This window comes from Somniosus microcephalus, chromosome 26 (assembly GCF_052327205.1).
Source record: "Somniosus microcephalus isolate GS21.2 chromosome 26, FLI_Smic_1.0, whole genome shotgun sequence".
Taxonomy (NCBI): Eukaryota; Metazoa; Chordata; class Chondrichthyes; order Squaliformes; family Somniosidae; genus Somniosus; species Somniosus microcephalus.
Window position 1 is genome coordinate 44692448 of NC_141012.1, and position 25953 is coordinate 44718400.

The 25953-nt window shown below is 50.3% G+C and overlaps 1 protein-coding gene across 4 annotated transcripts; it reads left to right on the forward strand.

The window, feature by feature from the left end:
- Nucleotides 1–24409, forward strand: tirap (toll-interleukin 1 receptor (TIR) domain containing adaptor protein). 4 transcript variants are annotated; one of them, XM_085968138.1, is made up of 7 exons: nt 1–157; nt 9615–9812; nt 12053–12255; nt 16127–16298; nt 17874–18449; nt 22810–22964; nt 24227–24409. In XM_085968138.1, exons 4-6 carry the CDS (start codon nt 16292–16294, stop codon nt 22920–22922), a joined length of 696 nt encoding a protein of 231 aa, XP_085824264.1. In that variant the 5' UTR covers nt 1–157; nt 9615–9812; nt 12053–12255; nt 16127–16291; the 3' UTR covers nt 22923–22964; nt 24227–24409. The 4 variants fall into 4 exon arrangements, with proteins under 4 accessions (XP_085824264.1, XP_085824263.1, XP_085824265.1 ...); XM_085968137.1 differs by having other exon boundaries at nt 22810–24409; XM_085968139.1 differs by lacking the exon at nt 12053–12255 and having other exon boundaries at nt 22810–24409.
- Nucleotides 24410–25953: the final 1544 nt, after the last annotated feature.

Sequence of the window (25953 nt, forward strand, 5' to 3'; positions counted from 1 at the left end):
GTCACCTCCGCACAAAGTTGCAGAAACTTTGGAGCAACTTCCGTGCGACCGGGAGCTGGGCACAGGTGGACTGGCAGGGGCTCGGACTGAAAACCACGTCTAGTCCCCACCTGCAGAGACCGGGGCCGGACCTGGACCTCTCCGTCCCTGAATTAATGTAATTTTTAAAAATCTTTGTCAAAAATCAAGATTTTCTTTTAAATAAGTGTATTTTATATTTGAAAATTGAGGCAATTTCAGACTTTTGCATATTTACTCTGCGGTTTACAGTCAACGTTTTAATTTTATTCCACTAACTTGTCTCTATACATAATTGGAATTTTTAAAATAAAGGTAAGAGACTTGTTACAGGTTTCCAGCACTGTCACTGAGTCAGCACTCAAGCTGAGAGGGGAATAGAGCTCGGGTACAGAGGCGAGAAAGAGGTGGATATATAGGCGTTGGTGGGGGGGGGGGCAGATGCGTGCCCAATACACACAGGTAGTTAATAGCATTACTGTAATCATCCCTTTTAGGCGATTGGATGGCTTTGCAACTCAGCAACAAGGGTTCAAGTCTAGTACAGACTGCTAGGATGCAGGTCTCCTAAATGCTGTCTATAAGGGTCCCATGTGACATGAGTAGGGCAGTCTCAACCCCGTTTCTACCAGGTGAGAACCCACAGCTGAAAAGTAACCACAAACTGGCAAACTCATTCAGAGAGGCTGCAGTAGGAGCCACTGATCAAAGATTATCATTGAAGCATGTTATTGGGACAGAGTAGAGGGAGCTTTACTCTGCATGTAACCCCTGTTGTACCTGCCCTGGGAGTGTTTGATGGGACAGTGCAGAGGAAGCTTTACTCTGTATCTAACCCATTCTGTACTTGCTCTGGGAGTGTTTGATGGGACAGTGTAGAGGGAGCTTGACACTGTATCTAACCCGTGCTGTACCTGCCCTGGGAGTGTTAGATGGGACAGTGTAGAGGGAGCTTTACTCTGTATCTAACCTGTTAGATCCGGGTATCTTAATGTGGTGTCCTTCAATAATCAGACAAAGACTGCAGGGAACGATCAACAGGTGTTTACTGAATGAGGGTTCAAACTGCAACTGGCTGTACAGAGCACTACTCAGGGTTTATATACAGGTGTGGTCACTGCCAGTACTACAGGATACAGGAGCTGTAAAAAGTAGTTCTCCCGCTTAAAGGTACATACACTACAATTCCTCCCCTTTTAGATTAACAGTACCATAACACTCATTTAACAATTAAATATCAAACTAATTACAATTAACACTTTTAACATGCAACATTAACTGGAAATAGTCCATTTATAAATTCAGTCTTTGGGGAGGCTTCCTGATTCTTTCTGGATAGCGCCTTTCCCGAGTGTCTCGCTCTTGGTGCGGAGGCGATTCTAACACCCTGTCGTCAGTTGATTCATCAGCTTCCAATGCTATTGTTTCTGAGGTAGATGTGACCTGTACGTCGGGTTCCTCACCAGGTACGTATGGCCGAGACATGGGGTTGACTCGTTCCTGTGACTCTAGGATCTGGTCAGCATAGCGTCTCACAATGTTCTCCCCAACATCCACTGTGTACATTAGTGGCCCCTGCCGTGTGCATATCATTCCTGGTTGCCATTTCTCTGTTCGGTAGTCGCGGGCCAAGACTGGTTGCCCTACATTGAAGCTCCTTGTCGGCTTCTCATTGATGTGCTGGAATTGCTTATTCTCAACATCTCTTCGTACATTTGGTCTGAGCAAATCCAGACGAGACCTCAACCTTCGGTTAAAGAACATCATGGCCGGGGCCTGGTTGGTGACTGCATGTGTCGCATTTCTGTAGGCTAACAGGAAATTGTCCACCTTATGCTGCAGTGGAATGTCGTCATCGCACATGGCCTTTACTGCTTTTTTAAAGGTTTGTACGAACCTCTCAGCCAATCCATTTGTGGCTGGATGATACGGGGCGGATGTGTAATGCCTTACCCCATTCCTTTTCATAAATCTTCGAAACTCTTCGGACACAAACTGTGGTCCGTTATCAGAGCAAATCTGCTCTGGCAAGCCGTTCCTGGCAAAAATGGTCCGTAGGACTGCAATAGTTTTCTCCGTGATGGTGGAGGACATTTTGATCACCTCAGGCCATTTCGAGTGCACATCCACGGCTATTAAAAACATTGAGTCCATGAATGGACCAGCAAAACCAATATGCACCCGTTGCCATGGAGATGAGGGCCACTCCCATGGGTGTAGAGGGGCATGTGATGGTGCATTTTGGACCTTCTGGCATCCTGAGCAGCTCTTTGTCAGGTTCTCGATTTGCTGATCGATCCCCGGCCACCACACATAAGCCCTAGCAAGGCTTTTCATTTTCACCCCTCCCAGATGACCTTCGTGAAGCTCATTGAGTGCACTCTCCCTTAACTTGGGTGGAATTACCACTCGGGATCCACACATCAAGGTCCCCTGGCATACTGACAGCTGTTCTCTTCTGGATGAGAATGCTGGCAACAGTGAGTCGCCATGTGCTGGCCATCCCTTCACCGTCAAATCATATACCCGAGACAGTGTTGGGTCATTTCGGGTCTCCTTCTCTATACCAGCGTTAGTTACTGGCAAGCATTCAATTATAGTCGAATGAAATATTTCGACAGGATCCACTGCTGATGCTTCCTCCGCAGTAGGCAGTGGCAGGCGTGATAGCCCATCAGCGTTTCCATGCTGTTTCGTGCCCTTATACTCGCTATCATATTGGTGCGCCCCTAGAAAAAGGGACCATCTTTGTAGCCGTTGCGCAGTCATCACCGGAACGCCCTTCTTTGGATTAAAGATGGAGACAAGTGGTTGGTGGTCAGTCAGCAAGGTGAACTTCTGCCCGTGCAGATAGTGATTGAACTTTTTCACTCCCCACATTAGGCTGAGGGCCTCCCTGTCAGTCTGGGTGTAGTTACGCTCGGCTGAGGTTAGTGACCGAGACGCAAATACTACTGGCCTCTCCGAGCCGTCCGGGAATTTGTGCGACAGCACCGCTCCAATGCCATAGGGTGATGCATCACACGCCAACCGAATTGGTAGTGCTGGGTTGAAATGAGCCAACACCTCTTTCGATGTGCTCAATGCTTTGCTCTTCTGGAAAGCTCGTTTACATTCGTCACTCCACTTCCATGGTATGCCCGTTTGCAGTAGGGTGTTCAGTGGGTGTAGCACGGTAGACAAATTCGGCAAGAACTTATGGTAGTAGTTCACCAGCCCGAGGAATGACCTCAGTTGTAACACATTTTCCGGTGCTGGAGCCTTGACTACTGCCTCAATCTTTTCAGGGGACTTATGTAACCCCTCTATCAATAACGTGGCCACAATACGAGATCTGCTCCTGGAAAAACTCGCATTTGTGGCGATTAGCTCGGAGCCCATATTCCTTCAATCTAGTGAGCACCTGCTCCAGGTTGGCAAGGTGACAACTGTAATTTTCGCCCGTCACCAGGATGTCATCCAAATAACACTGGGTCCCTGGAATCCCTTGCAGGACTTGTTCCATTGCCCTTTGCCAAATAGCCGGAGCTGATGCTACCCCGAACACCAGCCGGTTGTATTGGTAGAGACCTTTATGAGTGTTGATCGTGAGGTACTGTTTCGAGGCTTCTTCTACCTCCATTTGCAGGTACGCCTGGGCCAGATCAATCTTAGTGAAGCGTTTCCCTCCAGATAGCGAGGCGAAAATATCTTCAATCCGCGGAAGCGGATATTGTACAGTGTGAAGGACTGGGTTCACTGTCACCTTAAAGTCCCCACAGATGCGAACCTTCTTTGGTTCCCCAGGCGTATTACTCAACGACCTCTTCATTACAGGAACGATGGGTGTAGGCCACTCGCTCCAGTCCACTTTGGACAGTACTCCTGAACGTTCCAAACCTTCCAGCTCTGCTTCGACGGCTGGGCGGATCGCATAAGGTGTCTGGCCTTAAAAAACTTTGGGCTTGCATTTTCCTCTATTTTGATTGTCGCTGTGATGCCTTTTAGTGTTCCGAGTCCCTGCTGGAACACTTCTTGTGCGTCAGTTAGCATTTTTGACAGTTGTCCAGGTGTGACGTCATCATCCTTTTTGGCATCTACAGTCCGTGCTTGTATGGAATGCCAATCTAGCTGTATCTTCTGGATCCATTCACGTCCTAGTAGTGGTGGTCCTCCATCTGGCAATACATATAGGTCCATTTTTGGTGTTTCCTTGCCGTTATATATAACGTTCACCCTTATTTTTCCTTTGGGGTAGACTTTTTGCCCCGTGTACGTCTTCAAGACAATCTTTGTATCTCTCAAGGGTATATGTGAGAATAGCCGCTTGTAGTCCCTTCGGTTTATGACTGTTAGGGCTGATCCTGTGTCCAATTCCATTTTCACTTGGACTCCTGCTATCTTGAACGTGACCCAGATAGTTTGGTTATCCTCCGTTTTGATCACATTATGTAGTTTCAGACAACCCAGCTCCTTGCTTCCGGAGTCTGTATCACTCTTCTGTTCGTCTGAACTACTCTCCGTCACCTTATGTACCTTCTTGTACTTCTCCTGTGGAGATTTCTTGCTGTTGGTTTTCTTTCCCGACCTGCAGACTCTTGCTATGTGTCCTACTTTTCCACACTATCTGCACACTTTGTCCTTGAACCAGCAATCATTATGGTTGTGTGTTGTTCTGCCGCAGCGATAGCACTTCACTGTTCCGTATGACATTTCATTTGTGCCATATTCTTGCGATCTCCGTTGTATCTCTGCAGCGCCCCGTGCTGCTGCTTCGTGTGATACTGCCATGCTGAAAGCCTTGTCCAGCGTAAGATCCTTTTCTGATAGAAGCCGTTTCTGGGTTCCTTCACTTTGAAGCCCACACACAAACTTGTCCCTTAAAGTATCTGCTAGTCCCGTTCCAAACTGGCAGTGTTTCGATAGCTTGCGCAGTTCCGTTAAATACTCAGCATTACTTTCATCTTTATGCTGGTTCCTTTTGTGAAACTTAAATCTTTCTGCTATCAGCAGCGGTGTGGGGTTTAAGTGGTCCTGTAGGATTGACACTATGTTTTCAAAACCCTTTTCTACTGGCTTCTCTGGGGTTACTAGGTTTCGTAGTAAGCCATACATTTTTGCAGCCATTGAATTCAACAATACCAGTGCTTTCTTGTCATCTGGCACTTCATTCGCCTTGCAGTATACTTCTATGCGTTCGACATATGTCTTCCAATCTTCGACTTCATTATCGAACGCTGTGATACTGCCACTCTTCGGCATTTTTGGGTGTGGTTAGACTGGCTTAAAATGGCGTCTCCCGTGCTTTCCTTTCTTCCCCGCAGCGGCTTAAAATGGCGTCTCCCGCGCTGCTGCCAACGCTGCTCTCGGCGGTCCTCCTGGCAAATGGCGACGCCCTGTGGGTTTCGTGCGCTGCTCCTGCGCTGCTGCCAACGCCGCTCTCTGCGGTCCTCGTGGCAATGGCAGCGCTTCGCGTTTTCCTGCGCGCCTCTCTCCCCTGTTAATGCTGCTCGGCCCCTGAACACTGGCTGCGCTCTGTTCTCTTTCGCCTCTCCCCCGTTGACGCCACTCGGTCCCGAACACCGGCTGCGCTCTGCTCTTTCTCGTTGATGCTGCTCGGCCCTCGAACACCGGCTGCGCCCCGTGTGCTCTGCCCTTTCCCTCCCGTCGACGCTGCTCGGCCCTTTCTGTGCCGCTCGGTCGGCTCTAGTCGCCGCTGTCCGGGAAGGGTCTGTGCAGTACCTGTTGCCAGCCCGTTTCGCTGGACCACCGTGGCTGGAAGGCCAAGCCTGGCTCCCGACAGCCTCCCCTGCGATGCCCGTGCTTCTGGACTCGACCTCCTTCCACTGTTCTCCAGGAGCGAATCCCTGGGAGGTGAAGCAGAGTTGCAGGTAGGTTCGAATCTTCTCGTCGCCAATGTTAGATCCCTGTATCTTAATGTGGTGTCCTTCAATAATCAGACAAAGACTGCAGGGAACGATCAACAGGTGTTTACTGAATGAGGGTTCAAACTGCAACTGGCTGTACAGAGCATTACTCAGGGTTTATATACAGGTGTGGTCACTGCCGGTACTACAGGATACAGGAGCTGTAAAAAGTAGTTCTCCCCCCTTAAAGGTACATACACTACATAACCCATGCGGTACCTGCCCTGGGAGTGTTAGATGGGACAGTGTAGAGGGAGCTTTACACTGTATCTAACCCGTTCTGTACTTGCCCTGGGAGTGTTTGATGAGGCAGTATAGAGGGAGCTTTACTCTGTATCTAACCCATGCTGTACCTGCCCTGGGAATGTTTGACCGGACAGTGTCGAGAAAGCGCACACCAAAGGTGGTACCACTGACAGTGCAGCGCACCCTCAGTATTACACTGCAGTGTTGGCCTAGACTATGTGCTCAAGTCTGAAGAGTGGGGCTTAAACCACAGCCTTCTGACACAGAGGCAAGCCTGCTACTACTAAACTAAGGCTCACTTTTTTTTATTATTATGTATGTATGTATGTATCTATCTATATATATAAATCGGTACTTCTGTCATTCTGTCTGTCATCGCCTGTGCGTCTGGCGGGCTATGCGCTCGAAAGTTACAGGGCGTACCTACGCGCGCGTTACCTCCAAAGAAAGCTTACGCTTCCGAGACGGTTTTAAGCGTATTTACGTTTCGGCCGGGCTAAAATCGCGCCCGCGGTATCCCAAAAACCTTCAACGTTCCGCTCATTAGCATCTCATTATCCGCTCATTAGCGACAGAGTGACCTCGAGCTCGACCAATCGTACGCCGGGTTGCTGGCGTGTGCCGCCGGGCCAAATTGAATTTATTAAATTGTTTTTAAAAAAATCACTCATTTGTAAACCTAACCTGAACATTCTTTTTCCTACCTTTCCCCGTTTTTTTCTTAGGCCTGAAAGCCTGCGCCTTTCTTGCCCAGCCAGGCCCGAGCTAGGTGATTGCGCTTCTGCTAAGCTCCTCACCCCCACCCCCCCGCCGTGTCACTTTACCCAGGGCAACGGCGTCAGCCACGAGGGTCAGGGTGCGCGCGCAGCAGGAGCAAGTGAGATGCGGCGTCTCTGTTCCGCGCTCGGCGGGGGGGGGGGCGGGGCTCGGCCGCCGGCCGTCTCTCAGAGCCGCAATCGGGCTCGGCGGGGGGGGCGGGGCTCGGCTGCCGGCCGTCTCTCAGAGCCGCAATCGGCCGGGGGGGGGGGGGGGCGTGGCTCGGCCGCCGGCCGTCTCTCAGAGCCGCAATCGGGCTCGGCCGGGGGGGGGGGGCTCGGCCGTCTCTCAGAGCCGCAATCGGGCTCCGCCGGCCGTCTCTCAGAGCCGCAATCGGGCTCGACCGGGGGGGGGGGGGGGGCGGCGGGGCTCGGAGAGCGGGGCTCTCGGCCGGGGGGGGGCGGGGCTCGGAGAGCGGGGCTCTCGGCCTGGGCCCCCGCCCCTTCCCCTTCCCGCCTCCCCCCTCCCTTTCCCCCCCTCCCCTCCCTTTCCCCCCCTCCCCTCCCTTTCCCCCCCTCCCCTCCCTTTCCCCCCCTCCCCTCCCTTTCCCCCCCTCCCCTCCCTTTCCCCCCCTCCCCTCCCTTTCCCCCCCTCCCCTCCCTTTCCCCCCCTCCCCTCCCTTTCCCCCCCTCCCCTCCCTTTCCCCCCCTCCCCTCCCTTTCCCCCCCTCCCCTCCCTTTCCCCCCCTTCCCCCCCCTCCCCTCCCTTCTCCCCCCCGTCCCTTCTTCCCCCCGTCCCTTCTCCCCCCCCGTCCCTTCTCCCCCCCCGTCCCTTCTCCCCCCCCGTCCCTTCTCCCCCCCCGTCCCTTCTCCCCCCCCGTCCCTTCTCCCCCCCCGTCCCTTCTCCCCCCCCGTCCCTTCTCCCCCCCCGTCCCTTCTCCCCCCCCGTCCCTTCTCCCCCCCCGTCCCTTCTCCCCCCCCGTCCCTTCTCCCCCCCCGTCCCTTCTCCCCCCCCGTCCCTTCTCCCCCCCCGTCCCTTCTCCCCCCCCCGTCCCTTCTCCCCCCCCCGTCCCTTCTCCCCCCCCCCCCCCGTCCCTTCTCCCCCCCCCGTCCCTTCCTCCCCCCCGTCCCTTCCTCCCCCCCCGTCCCTTCCTCCCCCCCCCCGTCCCTTCCTCCCCCCCCCCGTCCCTTCCCCCCCTCCCTTTTCCCCCCACCCGCTCTCTCTTCCCCCCAGTCGCTCGCTCGCTCTCTCTTCCAACAACAACATGCCCTCGAAAAAGCCTCGGCACCGCCGGGCACTTCAGCTAGTATATATATATAAATCGGTACATCTGTCTGTCATTCTGTCTGTCATCGCGTGTGCGTCTGTTGGGCTATGCACTCAAAAGTTACAGGGCGTACCTACGCGCGCGTTACCTCCAAAGAAAGCTTACGCTTCCGAGACGGTTTTAAGCGTATTTACGTTTCGGCCGGGCTAAAATCGCGCCCGCGGTATCCCAAAAACCTTCAACATTCTGCTCATTAGCATCTCATTATCCGCTCATTAGCGACAGAGTGACCTCGAGCTCGACCAATCGTACGCCGGGTTGCTGGCGTGTGCCGCCGGGCCAATCGGTGCGTGTGTGGCCGGGCCTTATCGTTCTGAACCGAGGTGAGTCGCCGCCATCTTGCTTCCATTCTTTTTCCTGCTTTCTGCGTCTTTTCAAATATACATTTCCACCAAAATAAAATTGAATTTATTAAATTATTTTTTAAAAAATCACTCATTTGTAAACCTAACCTGAACATTCTTTTTCCTACCTTTCCCCGTTTTTTTCTTAGGCCTGAAAGCCTGCGCCTTTCTTGCCCAGCCAGGCCCGAGCTAGGTCATTGCGCTTCTGCTAAGCTCCTCACCCCCCCCCCCCCACCCCGCCGTGTCACGTTACCCAGGGCAACGGCGTCAGCCACGAGGGTCAGGGTGCGTGCGCAGCAGGAGCAGGTGAGACGCGGCATCTCTGTTCCGCGCTCGGCGGGGGGGGGGGGGCGGGGCTCGGCCGCCGGCCGTCTCTCAGAGCCGCAATCGGGCTCGGCCGGGGGGGGCGGGGCTCGGCCGCCTGCCGTCTCAGAGCCGCAATCGGCCTCGGCCGGGGGGCTCTCGGCCGGGGGGGGGGCGGGGCTCTCGGCTGGGGGGGGCGGGGCTCGGAGAGCGGGGCTCTCGGCCTGGGCCCCCCCGCCCCTTCCCCCCCCTCACTTCCCCCCTCCCTTTTCCCCCCCCTTCCCCCCCTCCCTTCCCCCTTCTCCCCCCTCCTTCCCCGCCCCTTCCCCCCCCGCCCTCCCTTCCCCGCCCCCCGCTCTCTTCCCCCCACCCGCTCCCTCTCTTCCCCCCAGTCGCTCTCTCTCTTCCCCCCCAGTCGCTCGCTCGCTCTCTCTTCCAACAACAACATGCCCTCGAAAAAGCCTCGGCACCGCCGGGCACTTCAGCTAGTATATTATATTTCACTTCCCAGCAGTCTCCTGTGGGTTCATTAGAGGCCATATGGAGACCTCTGTATCTGTGAGGAAGATGTGCAGACACACTTTCACTTTAACATTTGGCTTTTGAAGATTTCCACCTAAAACCATTCATTTCTTTTTTGTATCTTTTTTTAGAAATTAATTATTATTCGTGCCGAATCTGTAACAAAATCAAACATTTTCCCTTTTAACGCAGATTCTGTTTTTGAAGGCTGGATATTAACACTAAGGTGGCCTCAAAGCAGCGTGCACCGGTTGTGACACATTGAAATGTCTCGGCACATTCTGCAGGCCACAGGAGAAGGTGTGACAGCTCACCCACGATAAAAGTGTGTCTCTACTGCCATCTGGAATTTGGAAGTTGGATCGTTTATACTGGAGTCCTGCTGACAATGTGAGTCTGGCAAATCTAAAAAAAAGAATAATGGCACAGAAATTCGGGTCCCCACGTGTGAGTACGCGCTGGGTACTCACGCGTAGGCCCAACGGAAGTGCCAGTTTCCTGCATGCGCGGGAAACCAGAACTTCCGTTCCCTTGAAAGAAGGGGTTCACAGGTGGAACGCGTGCGCCAGAGAGGCAGTGCGTGAGCATTGAACTTACATTTTTTTTCCATCTTTCTTCGGGAGGGTAAGTCTCCAGGAGTTACACATGTAAAAAGCAGTCGCAAGGCCTGCTTTTAACAAGGTAAGTGGTGAATTAAAATTAAAACATTTTTTCCACAGGTTCATTATTTTAAATACTTTAAAGAAAGGTAAGTTTATTTTTAGCCCCGTTAGAAAATGTAATTAATTTTTTCAAAAATTTAAATTAGTTTAAAATAGTTATTTTATGTAATTTATAGTTATTTTTAAAATGTGATGTTTTTTAAAATTTATTTGAAGTTTTAGTGATGTTTTGGGGCTTATAGTTATAGTTTTGACAGCTCTACCTGTCAATTTTATGAATGGGCACTTCCCTGCTACCATTGGCTCTCCATGGCCCACGTGATCCCAGGGGACGCATCGAACTAACTGCGCCCCTGGGATACGCAAGCACTGCGCGCCGGCAGCTGGAGGAGGCCCAGGATCGGAATCCCACGTGGGCCCACAGCTCAACAGCCGGCGCGCTAGGTAAGTGCAGGTCGGAGGCTTGCACCCGCGGGAAGCCTCTGACCCGAATTTCTGGGCCAATGACTTGCATTTTTATAGAGCCTTTCACATCCTCAGGACGTCCCAAAGTGTTTCACAGCCAATGAAGTACATTTTCTAATGTAGGCAGATGTGGCAGCCAATTTGTGCACAGCAAGGTCCCAAAAATAGCAAATGGGATAAATGAGCAGTTCACCTGATTTTGGTGGTGTTGGTTGAGGGGGCACTATTCACCGCCTTCCAATAGTGGCATTGGACCTTTTGCATCCATCTGAGGGGGCAGTCAGGGCTTCATCCGAAAGATGGCATCTCCGACAGTGCAGCACTCCTTCAGCTCTGCGTTAAAATGTCAGCCTGGATTATGTGCTGAAGTCCTAGAGTGGGGCTTAAACTCGCATCCTTCCGACCTGTGGTTCTGTTAGTGCAAAAATCCATGTTCTCTTTAAATTTGAACATCTAGAGGCTACTTTCAAAAGAGCATTAAATGCCTGAAAAAGCGGAATATTAAAGGGTGCGGGGAGCGAGCGGGATTGGACTGGGTGGCTCATGTTGATGGGCTGAATGGCCTGTTTCTGTGCTGTAACACTGATCGAACCTCCATGCCTCAGCTGCAGCCAGTAGTGGGTACCAAAGCCTCGGCGTTGATTGGATCCCCTGCCAACTGTGCCCATCTTGTCATCTGGGGCAGGGAATGAGCCTGGGACAAGATGTCCCACAAGGCCAGCCCACGGGGTCCCTAACACGCCTGCCCTCTGCGATGTAACCGATGATCTAAAAGGTCTCTGGAGCTCAACTGAAATGACAACCTGCTCTCAGAGGCTGAAGCATACAAAATTGATGGGGCAGGAAAGGACCAGCTGGTTCATCAAGCCTTGATGTAAGAAAACTACTAAGCACTTGGTTGGAATATAAAACAGGGCTTTAATCAACTGTTTCACAACCATGAGTTCTAGTTACATCACTAGTGCCTGGTTACAAAAACGTCCTGAGCAAGCTGGGCCCACGCCCGAGTATTTATACTTTCCTTGGACGGCGCCACCAGCTGGCCGCCCAGTGTTATCACGAGTCATTTCTACATGAATGGTAAGATTCATGACAAGCCTCATAACAAACACTTCCTCCCTCGCTCAGCCATGTAATCTCCTGGGAGAGGCAAAAGACCAGACCAAAAACTCAGGGCCAAAAAGGGAAAAAAAATACCCTGGAGAATTCCTCTCCGATCCCTTCAGGCGATGGAAACCAGTCCCAAGAGCTCACACGGACCCAGTGTTATCTAGGAAGACATTTACCTTCTATAATGATGTGATCTCTGCCCCAGCCAAGATTTTGAATTTGTCTTTTCAATGCACAATTGCAGCTGGTGCTCAATTCTAACTTCCTTTTTTTTGTACTTACTGAAACTGCTGCCTGTTCTGGGTTACCAGGAAGGATGTGCTTAGCAGCTCTGGGAGTGCTTTGAATTGCAGTCGTGCATTGTGTGCTAATTCAGTGAGTTTTGTAATGCAGTGTACCAGAGGCCCAGTGGCGATCCTTCCCTCGCCATCGCTTCGAGACCAGGCGGGTAATTGTGATAGTCAGGAGGAGGAGGCAGAGAATCTGCTTTTGCAAAGACGGCCGTTACCCTGCGCACCTCGCAGAATCGGGAAGTGCTGTCCTATCCTTCTGGAATCATCTGTCAACTTGTTGCGACTGGATAAACTTAAGTCAAGGTGAGTTTGAAAGAGCAGGAGGTAAATCAGAAAGTTGTGTTTTGGTGATGCTAAGTTTTGGATTTTAGAAACCTGTGAGACGAAGGAAAGACTGAGGGGGGATGCGGAATTCCACACCTTTTAAAGTCCTGAGAGAGAATGAGCAACAGTAGGAGACTGTGAGGGGAGACTTAATTTCACCTCCGTTCAGAAGCACTATCGTTGACCTTTGTGCAGAGCTTTGGTGACCTTCAGACGTGGGATCTGACTCGGGTAGTGGTACAGCTGAAGGTTTCCAAGGGCTGGCTGCAGTCGGCGTGCTGGTTGTGGCTTCAGACCGCGCACTAACCTCGGTTCCATGGAGCAGTGCTGCTTCCCTTCCCGAGTGTCGTCTTCTCTCTTAGGCAGTCTCTCGGAACTGAGGATGACTTGCTTCCACACTAAAAATGAGTTCAGGTGACTGATGAGTCCAATGCGGGACCTACAGTCTCTGTCACAGGTGGGGCAGACGGTGGTTGAAGGGGCGGGTGAGTGGGGTGCTTGGGTTGACGTGCGCGCCTTCCGCTGTTTGCACTTGGCTTTCGCTTGCTCCCGGCAAAGAGACTCGAGGCGTTTGGCGCCTTCCCGGATGCTTCTCCTCCACTTTGCGCGGCCTTGGGCCAGGGATTCCCAGGTGTCAGTAGGAATGTTACACTTTTTCAAGGAGGCTTTGAGGGTGTCCTTGAAGCGTTTCCTCTGCCCACCTGGGGCTCTCTTGCCGTGTCGGAGCTCCGAGTAGAGCGCTTGTTTTGGGAGTCTCGCATCGGGCATGCGGACGATGTGGCCCATCCATCGGAGCTGATAGAGCGTGGTCAAAGCTTCGATGCTGGGGATATTGGCCTGAGCGAGAACACTGACGTTGGTGTGCCTATCCTGCCAATGGATTTGCAGGATCTTGCGGCGGCAGCATTGGTGGTACCTCTCCAGTGCTTTGAGGTGCCTGCTGTAGATGGTTCATGTCTCTGAAGCATACAGGAGGGTGGGTATCACTACTGCTCTGTAGACCATGAGCTTGGTGCTGGGTTTGAGGTCCTGGTCTTCAAACACTCTCTTCCTCAGGCTGCACTGGCACACTAAAGGCGGTGTTGGACTTCGTCATTGACATCTGCCCTTGTTGACAGTAGGCTCCCGAGGTATGGAAAGTGGTCCACGTTGTCCAAGGCCTTGACGTGGATTTTGATAATCGGGGAGCAGTGCTGTGTGGCGGGGGCCAAGTGTAGCAGGGAATGTTCGGCAGGGCAGGGCAGGCGGAGAGTGAGTCATCCGGATGCAGCACCCGGGGGCTGGTTTCGGGGCCTAGCAGTAGTTTGTCCACCCACTGTCCGGTACATCCTTGGTGCACGACGTATCGGAAAGCTATTACACATGGAGTTGTAATAGATGCTGGCTTAATTCACATAACACCCACTGGGGAAGTGGTCGGCTCTACTTGCTGATCCATTCATCAATAGCATATTTATAGGCTTATTAAAGGGTGATGGAAGCAGATTCAATAGTATCTTTCAAAAGGGAATTGGATATACACTTGTAAAGGAAAAATTTGCAGGGCTATGGGGTAAGAGCAATAGAAAAAAAGAAAGACTTGCATTTCTATAGCGCCTTTCACGACCTCAGGATGTCCAAAGTGCTTTACAGCCAATGAAGTACTTTTTGAGTATAGTCACTGTTGTAATGTAGGAAACACGGCAGCCAATTTGCAAACAGCAAGCTCCCACAAACAGCAATGTGATAATGACCCGATAATTTGTTTTTTATAGATTGAGGGATAAATATTGGCCAGGACACCGGGGATAACTCCCATGCTCTTCTTCGATATAGTGCCTTGGTATCTTTTACGTCCTGAGAGAGCAGACGGAGTCTCTGTTTAATGTCTCATCCGAAAGACAGCGCCTCTGACAGTGCAGCACTCCCTCAGCACTGCACTGGAGCGTCAGCCTAGATTTTTGTGCTCAAGTCTCTGGCGTGGGACTTGAACCCACGACCTTCTGACTCGGAGGTGAGAGTGCGACCCACTGAGACATGGCAGGGGAGTGGGACTAATTGGATAACTCTTTCAAAGAGGCAGCACAGGCACGATGGGCCGAATGGCCCCCTCTGCGTTGTATGATTCTATGATGTAGATGAGGGACTTCCGTTATGTGGAGAGACTAGAGAAGCTGACATTGTCATCCTCAAAGCCGAGACGGTGCAGAGGAGATTTAATAGGTGTTCAAAATCATGAAGGGTTTTGATAAATAAGGAGAAACTGTTTCCCTGGCTGAGTACAGTCAACTCGGAACAGTTGAGGTTTGAACAGATGCTTTCTGGTCAGTGTGGCACAGTTACTCACCAGCTTTGCTGGCTGAGAGTTAAAAATAACTATAAAACAGATCATCACCATGAGCTTTTCTGCAGGGTTGCTAAATGTTTGCCGTTAAAACACAGTTTTAAAGTACGAAAGTGAGACACCAGTTGGTGTACAGATGAAGATCGCTCCCGCTCTCTTAAACCATGGGCTATTTGGGGCATTCAGCAGCTTCTGTCCTCAGCCGTTTGTAAACATCTTGCCTGCAGCTGTCAGGTACAGGTTTAAAGTCCATTTCTTGGACACTAAAATTACTAGCAGCCAGAATGGGCACGTGGGTGAAACAGCAGTGGGTGCTCAGTGCCTGTGGGACTGTGCCCCAGTAAGAGTCAAAAAATCGGGAGGAGGGAGGAAGGGACATAATTCCCAGGGCATGTACAACACGGGTTAGATACAGAGTAAAGCTCCCCTCTGCACTGTCCCATCAAACACTCCCAGGGCAGGTACAGTACGGGTTAGTTACAGAGTAAAGCTCCCTCTACACTGTCCCATCAAACACTCCCAGGGCAGGTACAAGTACGGGTTAGTTACAGAGTAAAGCTCCCTCTACACTGCCCCATCAAACACTCCCAGGGCAGGTACAGTATGGGTTAGTTACAGAGTAAAGCTCCCTCTACACTGCCCCATCAAACACTCCCAGGGCAGGTACAGTATGGGTTAGTTACAGAGTAAAGCTCCCCATTACACTGCCCCATCAAACACTCCCAGGGCATGTACAACACGGGTCAGATACAGAGTAAAGCTCCCTCTACACTGTCCCATCAAACACTCCCAGGGCAGGTACAGCACGGGTCAGATACAGAGTAAAGCTCCCTCTACACTGTCCCATCAAACACTCCCAGGGCAGGTACAGCACGGGTTAGATACAGAGTAAAGCTCCCTCTGCACTGTCCCATCAAACACTCCCAGGGCAGGTACAGCACGGGTTAGATACAGAGTAAAGCTCCCTCTACACTGTCCCATCAAACACTCCCAGGGCAGGTACAGCATGGGTTAGATACAGAGTAAAGCTCCCTCTACACTGTCCCATCAATGTTCTATCGTGTCACTGTGAAGATGTTACTTCCTGGGGCCTCTTGGTGATTTAGTGCTGAGTTAAAGGCAGTTTTGCATTGTGAACCTATGTCCAATGGGAATCGGACTGAAAACTGGATGATGTGTCGTTGTCAATTGATGTAATGTTTTCCTGACTGACCTGTTTGGACACCATTCACACCTTTGATTGCTGTGATTATCTCTCTGCCGAGGTGTGATAAATGGCAGTTAGAAAGATTACCTGTAAACATCTGACATTATTCCCTGACTATATAAGCTGTGTCTTTATGCATCTCTCCACTTCACCTGACGAAGGAGCAGCGCTCCGAAAGCTTGTGACTTCAAATAAAGCTGTTGGACTATAACCTGGTGTTGTGTGACTTCTTACATTTGTCCACCCCAGTGCAACTCCGGCATCTCCACACCATGGCAGTATTTTAGTTCAATCCTATGTGGTTCTTTCGTGCATTGCAGATGAAGTCTCCATGCGATCGTGTTTGGACAGGAGGATCTTCTGCTGGTGACCAGGACTGAGACTTCAAGAAGGAACTGTCTCCGTTTTCTTTAAGGATTAAATTGGCTGTTACGTTCTGGCTGTGTGTTGGTGTGAAGGTGTTGGAGGGCCCCACTCAGCACCAGATGGCTCGTAAGTGAATCTTGTTAAAATGCACGGATCTGTAGAATTACCCAATGGAACCAAATGGTGGCGAGGGTGAGCCGGGCCAATCGTTGAGTTTACTGGGTGCTCAGATGCAGTAGGTGTCTGTGCGGCAAGTTACTGGTGGTCTCCATCAGATGGAGGCGAGTTGCAAGCAGAGGGGAGGAACCGAGAGGCAGTCACCCTGGGCTGCTCTTGCACAAAAAAGACTTGCATTTCTATAGCACCTTTCACCACCTCAGGACGTCCCAAAGCGCTTTATAGCCAATGAAGTATATTCTGAAGTGGCGTCACTGTTGTAATATAGGAAACGCACCAGCCCATTTTACGCACAGCAAGCTCCCACAAACAGCAATGTGATAATGACCAGATCATCAGTTTTAGTGATGTTGGTTGAGGGATAAATCTTGGCCAGGACACCGGGAGAACGCCCCTGCTCTTCTTCGAAATAGTGCCGTGGGATCTTTTATCTCCACCTGAGAGGGAAGACGGGGCCTCGGTTTAACGTCTCATCCGAAAGACAGCACCTTCAACAGTGCGGCGCTCCCTCAGTACTGCACTGGAGTGTCGGCCTGGATTTTTGTGCTCCAGTCTCTGGAGTTGGACTTGAACCCACGACCGTCTGACTCCGAGGTGAGAGTTCTAAGCACTGAGCCCTAGCCAGAGATGGTGCATGGTGTAGGGAGGCTACACAGACAGAACAAGAATTTAAAAAAACAAACACAAGGTTAATGTACCACCTGAAGTGTTATACAGACGAGGAACTAAGGACCCAACATCCATCTGTGTCGAGCCAGCCGCTGTGGGATGAGAATGTTAAAGTTGGTCTCTGCCTTTTGAGATGGGAAGGAGCAAATTCAGCCAGGGTTCTTTGGCAGTAGTTCCAGCCGGAGAGTATGTGTGTACGCGGGCAAGCTGAGAACTGGGTCAGGCTCGGCTGTGCAGTCCCAGTGGTCGAATAGCCAGCCGACACTCACTGTCCAGGCTCTCGCATGAATGCCCACTTAGGTGAGGCTGTCGGCCATGGAACTGTGCCCCAGTGAGAGCCGGCGTTTTGAGGAAGGGGGAGGGGAGCAAATAAAGACACTCTCTCCTTTCTATAGCACCTTTCACAACTTCAGGACGTCCCAAAGCACTTTACAGCCAATGAAGTACTTTTGAAGTGTAGTAATGTAGGAAACGTGGCAGCCAATTTGCACACAGCAAGATCCCACAAATAGCAAAGTGATAATGACCAGATAATCTTTTTTTTAGCGATGTTGATTGAGGGATAAATATTGGCCAGGACACCGGGGAGAACTCCCCTGCTCTTCTTTGAAATAGTGCTGCGGGATCTTTTATTTCCACCTGAGAGAGCAGACGGGACCTGGGTTTAACATCTCATCCGAAAGACGGCACCTCTGACAGTGCAGCGCTCCCTCAGCACTGCACTGGAGTGTCGGCCTGGATTTTTGAGCTCAAGTCTCTGAGCGGGACACAGTGCCTTTTGGGATGAGGAGAGAATAAGGAAAGTCACCAACTAACTTTACCGTCTGTTTTAAAAAAAAAAAAAAAAATCCGCAGGCTTCTTCAGGCGGCTTGTAGACTTCAAGAGGAACAGGAGCTCGAATCCCGGCTCCAGCCCCCGGACGAGCGACAGGACAAAAAGTCCCCGTGGAGACTCGAGGTCCAGCAGCACCTGCTCCCCGCCCGTCGTTGCCTTGCCGTCATGGAATCTCAACAGCAGCGCCCGATGGAGTAAAGAGTACGACGTGTGCATCTGTCACACCGAGGACGATATAACGTACGTGCAGGACCTGGTGTCCTTCCTGGAACTGCACCCGTACAGCCTTCGCTGCTTCATGCAGCTCAGGGACTCGGCCCCAGGGGCCGCTATCTGCACCGAGCTCTGCCAAGCGGTCAGGGGCAGCCACTGCTGGGTCTTGGTCATCACGCCGAGCTTTCTCAAGGACCCGTGGTGCCGGTACCAGATGCAGCAGGCACTTTCTGAATCTCCCACTGCCAATGGACGGGTCATTCCTGTCCGCAAGCAGCTGGAACGGAAGGATTACCCGCAGGAGCTCCGCTTCATGTACGGCATTGATGTCTGGCTGGACAAGGAGAATGGATTCCAAAAGATCAAGCGCGCCATATTGTATTGTAAGTACCGCTAGTTGCACGTCACTGCAAAATCCTGATGGACACCTTCAGCACCCCACTTGCTGGTAACAAAAAAATATATATATATTTTCCATTGGAGGATTACCAGAATGGTGCCAGGGATGAGGGACTTCAGTTAGGTGGAAAGACTAGAGAATCTGGAGCAGAGAAGGTTAAGGGGAAATTTAATAGAGGTGTTCAAAAATGATGGAGAGTTTTGATCGAGTAGATCGGGAGCGACTGTTTCCACTGGCAGGCGGGTCGGTCACCAGGGGACACAGATTTAAGATCATTGGCAAAAGAACCAGAGGGGAGATGAGAATTTCTTTTACGCAGCGAGTTGTTGTGATCTGGAACGCGCTGCCTGAAAGGGCGGTGGAAGCAGATTCAACAGTAACTTTCAAAAGAGAATTGGATATATACTTGAAAAGGAAAACTTTGTGGGGCAAGAGCGGGGGAGTGGGACTAATTGGAGCGCTCTTTCAAGGAGTCGGCACAGGCACGGTGGGCCGAATTACTTCCTTCGGTGCTGTATGAGTCTGGTTTGCCGAGTCTAGGTTACACACACGGTCTTGGTATCAATGAGGCTCACAGTGAGGGAGATGTTTTTTCCTCAAACTCTCTGCTCTAACGCTATGTGGCCCTTCTGTTCTTTTGTTCCGCCCCTCCAAGTGCGGCCCATCCCCTTCTGAAGGTGTTGACTCCGGTACCTTGCCCAAGTGGTTATTCGTGGATCATGTGTGAGCCTCGACTGGCAGGCTATTCACACAAGGGAGGCATCGCAGCCGAGCCTGGCTCCTGTCCTCGGCCAACATCCAAACCCAGTTATTTTTCAGCAAGGATCACTGGAGCAAGATCAGTGGCTTATTTTGCCCTCCCAAGGTATACTGGATCCAGTGCTTGAGTGCTTCTAATTCAGGTCAGACGGGCATTGTACCAGGGACCTTCCTGCTCTGTCTGGTTCGGCTCCGCGCCGCCCTCAGCAGTGAATACACCAACTCGTTGGGAGTGGCCTTTCTTGTGGTCTACATTTGCTAATTGTGTGCAGCACTGGTACAAAGTGCCAGTGACTACAGCCTGACCCTAGAGAATGGTTCGCCCAACAACCACTTGAATTTATATAGTGTCTTTAACGCAGACACCACATGGTCTTTAATGCGCTCCACGTGAGTGCCATCATACAATATTTTTATTCGTTCATGGGATGTGGGCGTCGCTGGCAAGGCCAGCATTTATTGCCCATCCCAAGTTGCCCTTGAGAAGGTGGTGGTGAGCCGCCTTCTTGAACCGCTGCAGTCCGTGTGGTGAGGGTACTCCCACAGTGCTGTTAGGGAGGGAGTTCCAGGATTCTGACCCAGCGACGATGAAGGATCGTCGATATACTTCCAAGTCAGGATGGTATGTGACTTGGAGGGGAACTTGCAGGTGGTGGTGTTCCCATGCGCCTGCTGCCCTTGTCCTTCTAGGTGGAAGAGGTCACGGGTTTGGGAGGTGCTGCCGAAGAAGCCTTGGTGAGTTGCTGTAGTGCATCAATATCTGGCACCGAGCCATCAAAGGAAGCATTAGGACAGGTGACCTAGTTTTAGCGAGCGTCTTAACGGAGGAGAGAGAGAGAGAGATAGAGGGGCGGAGGGCCTTAGGGAGGCAATTCCAGAGCTTGGGGCCGAGATGGCTGAAGGCACGGCCGCCAGTGGTGGGGTAAAGGAAGTGGGGGATGCACAAGAGGCCAGAGTTGGATTTCTCAGAGGGTTGTAGGGCTGGAGGAGATTACAGAGATAAGATGGGGTGAGGCCATGAATGCAGTGATGAGAACGGGAGCTAATGTAGGTCAGTGAGCACAGGGGAGATGGATGAGCGGGTTTTTGGTTTGAGCTAAGATACTCTTGCAGAGCTTTAAGGGATAGCATTGGATTTAGAAGCAAAATGCCACTAGTCGACTGGAATACTTTGAGAAGGTAATCAAACTACTGAATGAAGCTTGTCCAGTTTATCAAATTTACATTGATTTTTAGAAAGTATTTAATGAGGTTCCACACGTCTTTTAAAGAAGGTAAAGCTCCGTGAACTAATGGCAAATTAGTTCAATTGAAAGCTGGCTTGGCAGTAAGGAAGTAGGATGAGGATAAAGGGCAGGAGGTGTGTTCTGGGCAAGGTGTCTGTAGAGTTCCCCGAGGGTCAGTTCTGGATCTGTCGCACCTTTTTACATTCTTCATAAACAATATGGAGGAGGATACGTCTTGAAATTTTATCCAGTTTATTGATGACGCCAAGCTACATAGAGACAAGGTCGAAAATAACTTCTCTGTTGTCTGTGTAGTGAAATTGTAAACGTGTTCTTTTTGAACATGTCTATGTTGCCCCATTGCATAGAAACAAGAGGAATTCTTCCTCCCCAATGAGTGTAAAAGACATTGAGTGTTCCAAAGGATCCGGACCAATTAAGTGGATGGGCTAAGAAATGGCAAATGGAATTTACCGCAGGTAATTGTGAGGTGGCATATACGGGGACGGGATGTGTAAGACATGCATACACGACAAAGGGATATCATCAAAGGTGGAGGGGGAGAAGGATTTGGGGATAATCACCAATTGTTCCTAAAAAAAAATCTTGAGTCAACTTGATCAGCAATGGTGAACAAAGGCTAAGAGACATCTGAAGGGCATTTGATGCCAGGTCTAAATAAGGTACTCTATAGATCACCGGTGACCCCACACTTGATCAGCGTGTCTGGGTTTGGGCACCTGATCATCAAAAGTCATTGATGCATTGGAGAGAGTTTACAGAGTAGCGGCAAAGATTGTGCTTCAAGTCATCAGTTATTAAGAGAAACTTACAGAACTGAACTTCATGAGAGAAAAAGAGGATGGGGCCACGATCCAAGTCTTCAGAAGGCTCGAGAGGGATGGCTAATGTAGATGCAAGGCCATTTAACCTGGACTATGAGCACAGAACGAGAAGACACCTGTTCAAAATATCTAAGCTTGGAGCAAAACTTGAGATTGGAGAAAAAAAAATCTCGCACAATAAAGGTTGAGCCCAGCAAGAAACGGTTATTAAGGTGTCCGTTTACCCCGCAGATGTAAGATAATCCGTGGGATAATGTACTTCTGGAGCCCGTGAGATGCTATGCAGTGACACTCTTTGAAGAGCAGGTGATAATTTTGTATAAAAGTTTGGTTTGGCCACAGTTAAAGCACTTGGGCATCTCATTACAGAAAGGACACCAAAGCCATTGAGAGCCGTGCAGCGTGGATTCACCAGAATGATACCAGGGATAGGAAACTATAGTTACGAGGAGAGACGCTAGATAATGGGACTATTTCCAGTGGAGCAGAGAAGCTAAGAGGAGATTTAATCAATTATGATGGGTTTTGACGTTTTGAATAGAGAGAGGCTTTCCTCTAGTGAGGGAGTAAGTGACGAGGAGTCCTCAATTTAAAGTTGTCACCTGAGGAGGAGAGTGGTTAGAAGAAATGTCTTTGTGCTGATCAAAATCCGGTACAGAAGCCTTGTGGTTATGGGACTGGACTAGCAATCCAGAGGTTATGAGTTCAAATCCCATCATGGCAAGTTGGGAATTGAGTTCAGTAAATCTGGTGATTCACAGAGGACCTGCAGCATGACACAAAGCATGGTTGAAAGGCAAAGGCACGGGATGACTGAAAGGTCATCTGGTGGTTGGCACCAGATAAAGATACAGGAAACTTTTGATTTACCGACACCTAAATAACCGGAAATCTCGGTTAACCGGCAAAATTCAGGAGTAGGTTCAGGTAACTTTTATTACTTGCCTTCCTCCATTTGTTGCTGTGCAAGGGTGTGGCTGCAGCTGTTGCTAAGCTACAGAGACGCTTGCAACTTGTGGCCATTGTTCTGAAGCACAGGGTTTGTTGCTTTATATGGCGCTCTCAGCTCCGTATCTTTTACTATAGCTTTCGGTTATCCGGAATTTTTGATGAACCGGCACCACGTCGGTCCTGTCCGTGCCGGATAAAAAAAAGTTTCCTGGAGCAATAAAAGCTACGGATAGTCATAAAAAACCCAACTAGTTCACTAATGTCCTTCAAGGAAGGGAATCTGCCACCCCTACCAGTGTTCCCTCTAATTATTTTTGGTGCTAAGCTTCTCTGTCTTGTGATGTTATTATGCTAAAGGCATTAATTTAATGCAAGTTATAAAATCAAGAGCAGGCGCAGAGGGCACAGACATCAAAACTCCACGTGCCTCCCTTGTCTGTCAGCCCACATTCTGCCAGTGCTTCACCTGCCAGGCATGCCACCCAGCCCCTCCCTGCCAGCGCACCCCGTGGTACCCCGGAACTTAACATGGAAACTGACCTGTTTCTCTTTATGTCTCCAGATCTCGAGGAGCTCTGTAGGAAGGAGAGAGAGCACAGTGACCGTGTGCAGTGTGAGCGAGAGTCGACCGTGGACACGGGCAGCGAAACACTAGACTTGAGCGGAAATTGCTGAGCGAGTGAAGGACAGTACGCACTGAGTTCCACCATCGAGGAGGTGGGGTACTAAAAATGGAGGAGTTCTAACACTGGGGGAAACTTGAAAAATGTGTGTCTGTTTCTGTCGGTCTGTGTAACTGTCTATTTGTCTCTGTCACAGTGTGTGTGTGTGTGTGTGTGTGTGCCTCTGTATCTATGGTTTATGTGTGTGTGTTTGCAATGTTTTGCCCCTCTTTACTTTCCCTGTGATAGGAACCTCTCCCCAGCCAAGGGACAGTCAAATGAAAACTGACACCGATCGATGTTTGTGTTTGGCCTGACTCCTGAGCTTTGACATCTACACTCACTCCAGCTTGTGTTGAGTCCAGGTGATACACATGGGTGCACCTTAGGAGACGGGAGTGGCTTGCTGTGTGTTTTGGTGGGGTTTTCCCCTCGCTGGCACAGATCTGGATGGATAGTGAAGGAGAGTATGATCGAGTTGTGATTGGAGAACCAAAGTGGCGTTTTCTTTTTCTTTTTCTTTGAATGAATGGGGAATAAACGATTGGGTCTCCCGGCGGGAGATGTCGGTGCTGGGAATGGAATGTCTCTCCACTTTGAGTACTGGCTAGGTGCAGAACGAGGGTCGCTCTGCTGCACTCTAAAGCCAGCCCCAACCTCGCAAGAGCACCCCCTATTGCATCAGTGTAAACTTTTCTACTTCTCATCTCTGTGGTGCCTGAGTAGACCAGTTACATACTAATGGCTGCATATAGTGACACCATAAGTCCCGACTAGACAGGAGATGATTGGAAAATTCCCCCATCAATCATGCCTGGAAGTGACCGGAATTGATTCTATGCACATAATTTGTATTATGTATCTTTTTTCTACTCACTGCATTTTGCTGGAGAAGTAATCTTGCTTTTAGCGGGAGGCTCTGCTGCAGTTTCGGTTACGAGTTCTGTTTGCTGCAGTTCGCGGAGACTTGGATTAAATAGACTCTGTTTGCTGCCAGGGCCTGCCCTGTTTCAAACTCATTGGCTAACACAGTGGTGTCAATACTCACTTTGAATACTAATTGATCAAATGCAAATTAGATACATTTCCTTCAGAAACTAACATTTTTGGGTCGAGTATATGAGGAATTTGAAACATGACGTGTGGTAAGGGTAACTTTTGTGGGAGGAACGAGTGACTTTGGACATTTGGTCCCCACATCTCTCCACCACTGGGGTTTTCTCGCCTCATGTCTGGGTCTGGTGTAGACTAATTGATAGAGATTGATTGCTGTGATTAGTCAACAACTCCATTATCATTCTATCCTGTGACTACCAGGATGGTCGACGGTGAACCAGATGGACCGTGGTCTTTTTCGTCTATCAATTCCGAAGCTCTTGAACTGTGATCAGCCTTGTGTTGTGTGTCAATTTTCACGAGGAACTGTGCTGAAACCAAGAAATAAAAACACACAGCAGGTCTGTCGGCATCTGAAAGGGAAAAATAAACGAGTTAACTTTTTGTCTGTGCACTGACTGCTCTGCTTTGTCATTCTCTCTCTCTCTGTTCTTTTCTTCTTCCATCCCATTAGTCTAGTTTTGGTTTGAACCCAGTCCTTAAGAGGTCAAAGTTCAGTGCGTAACCCACTGCAGGACCCAACTGACACTGGACATTAAACATTCAGTGGCTCCATTCAGAGAGGAGGAAGAAGAGAGTTGGCCAACATTCCTATCTCAACCAACACCCGCAAAACAAATTGGTCATGTAGATCATTGAGGTATGTCACTGGTGCAGAATCACTGCTGCTTTGTCCCACGTAACATCACCCGTTTCCGCCCCTGCCTCAGCCCTTCTGCTGCAGAAACCCTCACCCATGCTGTAGTTACCTCCAGCCTTGAATATTCCAACGCTATCCTACCCGGCCTCCCATCTTTCACCCACTGTAAACTTGAGCTCATCCAAAACTCGGCTGCCCGTATCCTGACTCGCACCAAGTCCCGTTCACCCATCACCCCCTGTGTTCACTGCCCGTGTCCTAACTCGCACCAAGTCCCGTTCACCCATCACCCCCTGTGTTCACTGCCCGTGTCCTAACTCGCACCAAGTCCCGTTCACCCATCACCCCCCCCCCCCCCCCGTGTTCACTGCCCGTATCCTAACTCGCATCAAGTCCCGTTCACCCATCACCCCCCTGTGTTCACTGATCTACTTTGGCTCCCGGTCCGGCAATGCCTTTTTTTTTAAAGTTCTCATCCTTGTGTTTAGATCCCTCCATCGTCTCGCTCTTCCCTATCTCTGTAATCTCCTCCAGCCCTACAACCCTCAGATCTCTGCGCTGCTCCAATTCTGGCCTCATGCACATCCCTGATTTCCTTTGTCCCAGCGTTGGCGGCCGTGCCTTTAGTCCCAAACTCTAGAATTCCTTCCCTAAACCCCTCCACCTTTTAAGACGCTCCCTAAAACCTACCTCTTTGACCACCTGCCCTAATATCTCCTTATGTGGCCAGGTGTCAAATTTCATTTGATAACGCTCCTGTGAAACGCCTTATGACATTTTACTACATTAAAGGCGCTATATAAATGCAAGTTGCTGTTTTTATCAGTCACTACACTCCAGTCACTGTGCATGAAGCATTAAGGTGTCTCAGCATGCTATACAAACACAAGTATTATTTTTGATTTGTGCTTTCACTTTCCTTGGATTGTGACATCCTCTGTATGTTGCACACTGGGTTCTGTTGCACATCCCCACCTCCCTGGCCCGCGCTCACTCCTGACTGATGCTGTCATCCTCGGATTAAGAAAACATAAAACTGGATAGTCTCGCAGGAGGTGAAGTCAAGAATGGTTATTCAGTATATGTTGTCCCGTCGCTAGCCTCATTGTTCTGTTTGATAACAAAATAAAATGATGTTGGAGGCGGTCACTTTTGCGAAGTATTTGCTGTATTTTTAAAGTTTGTTTATGGAAAAGTGTAGGCTGCGAGGACCCAAAAGCAGCGCTACCTGCTGACTGGGAGGATCTCTCTCACTGCTCTGTGACACATTATATCTGAGAACATTCAG

What these genes read in the sequence shown, in the direction of transcription:
- tirap (XM_085968137.1), top strand. An exon ending in CAAGCGCGCCATATTGTATT is followed by an intron (nt 18,450 to 22,809) that starts GTAAGTACCGCT and finishes TTATGTCTCCAG; the next exon opens with ATCTCGAGGAGCTCTGTAGG.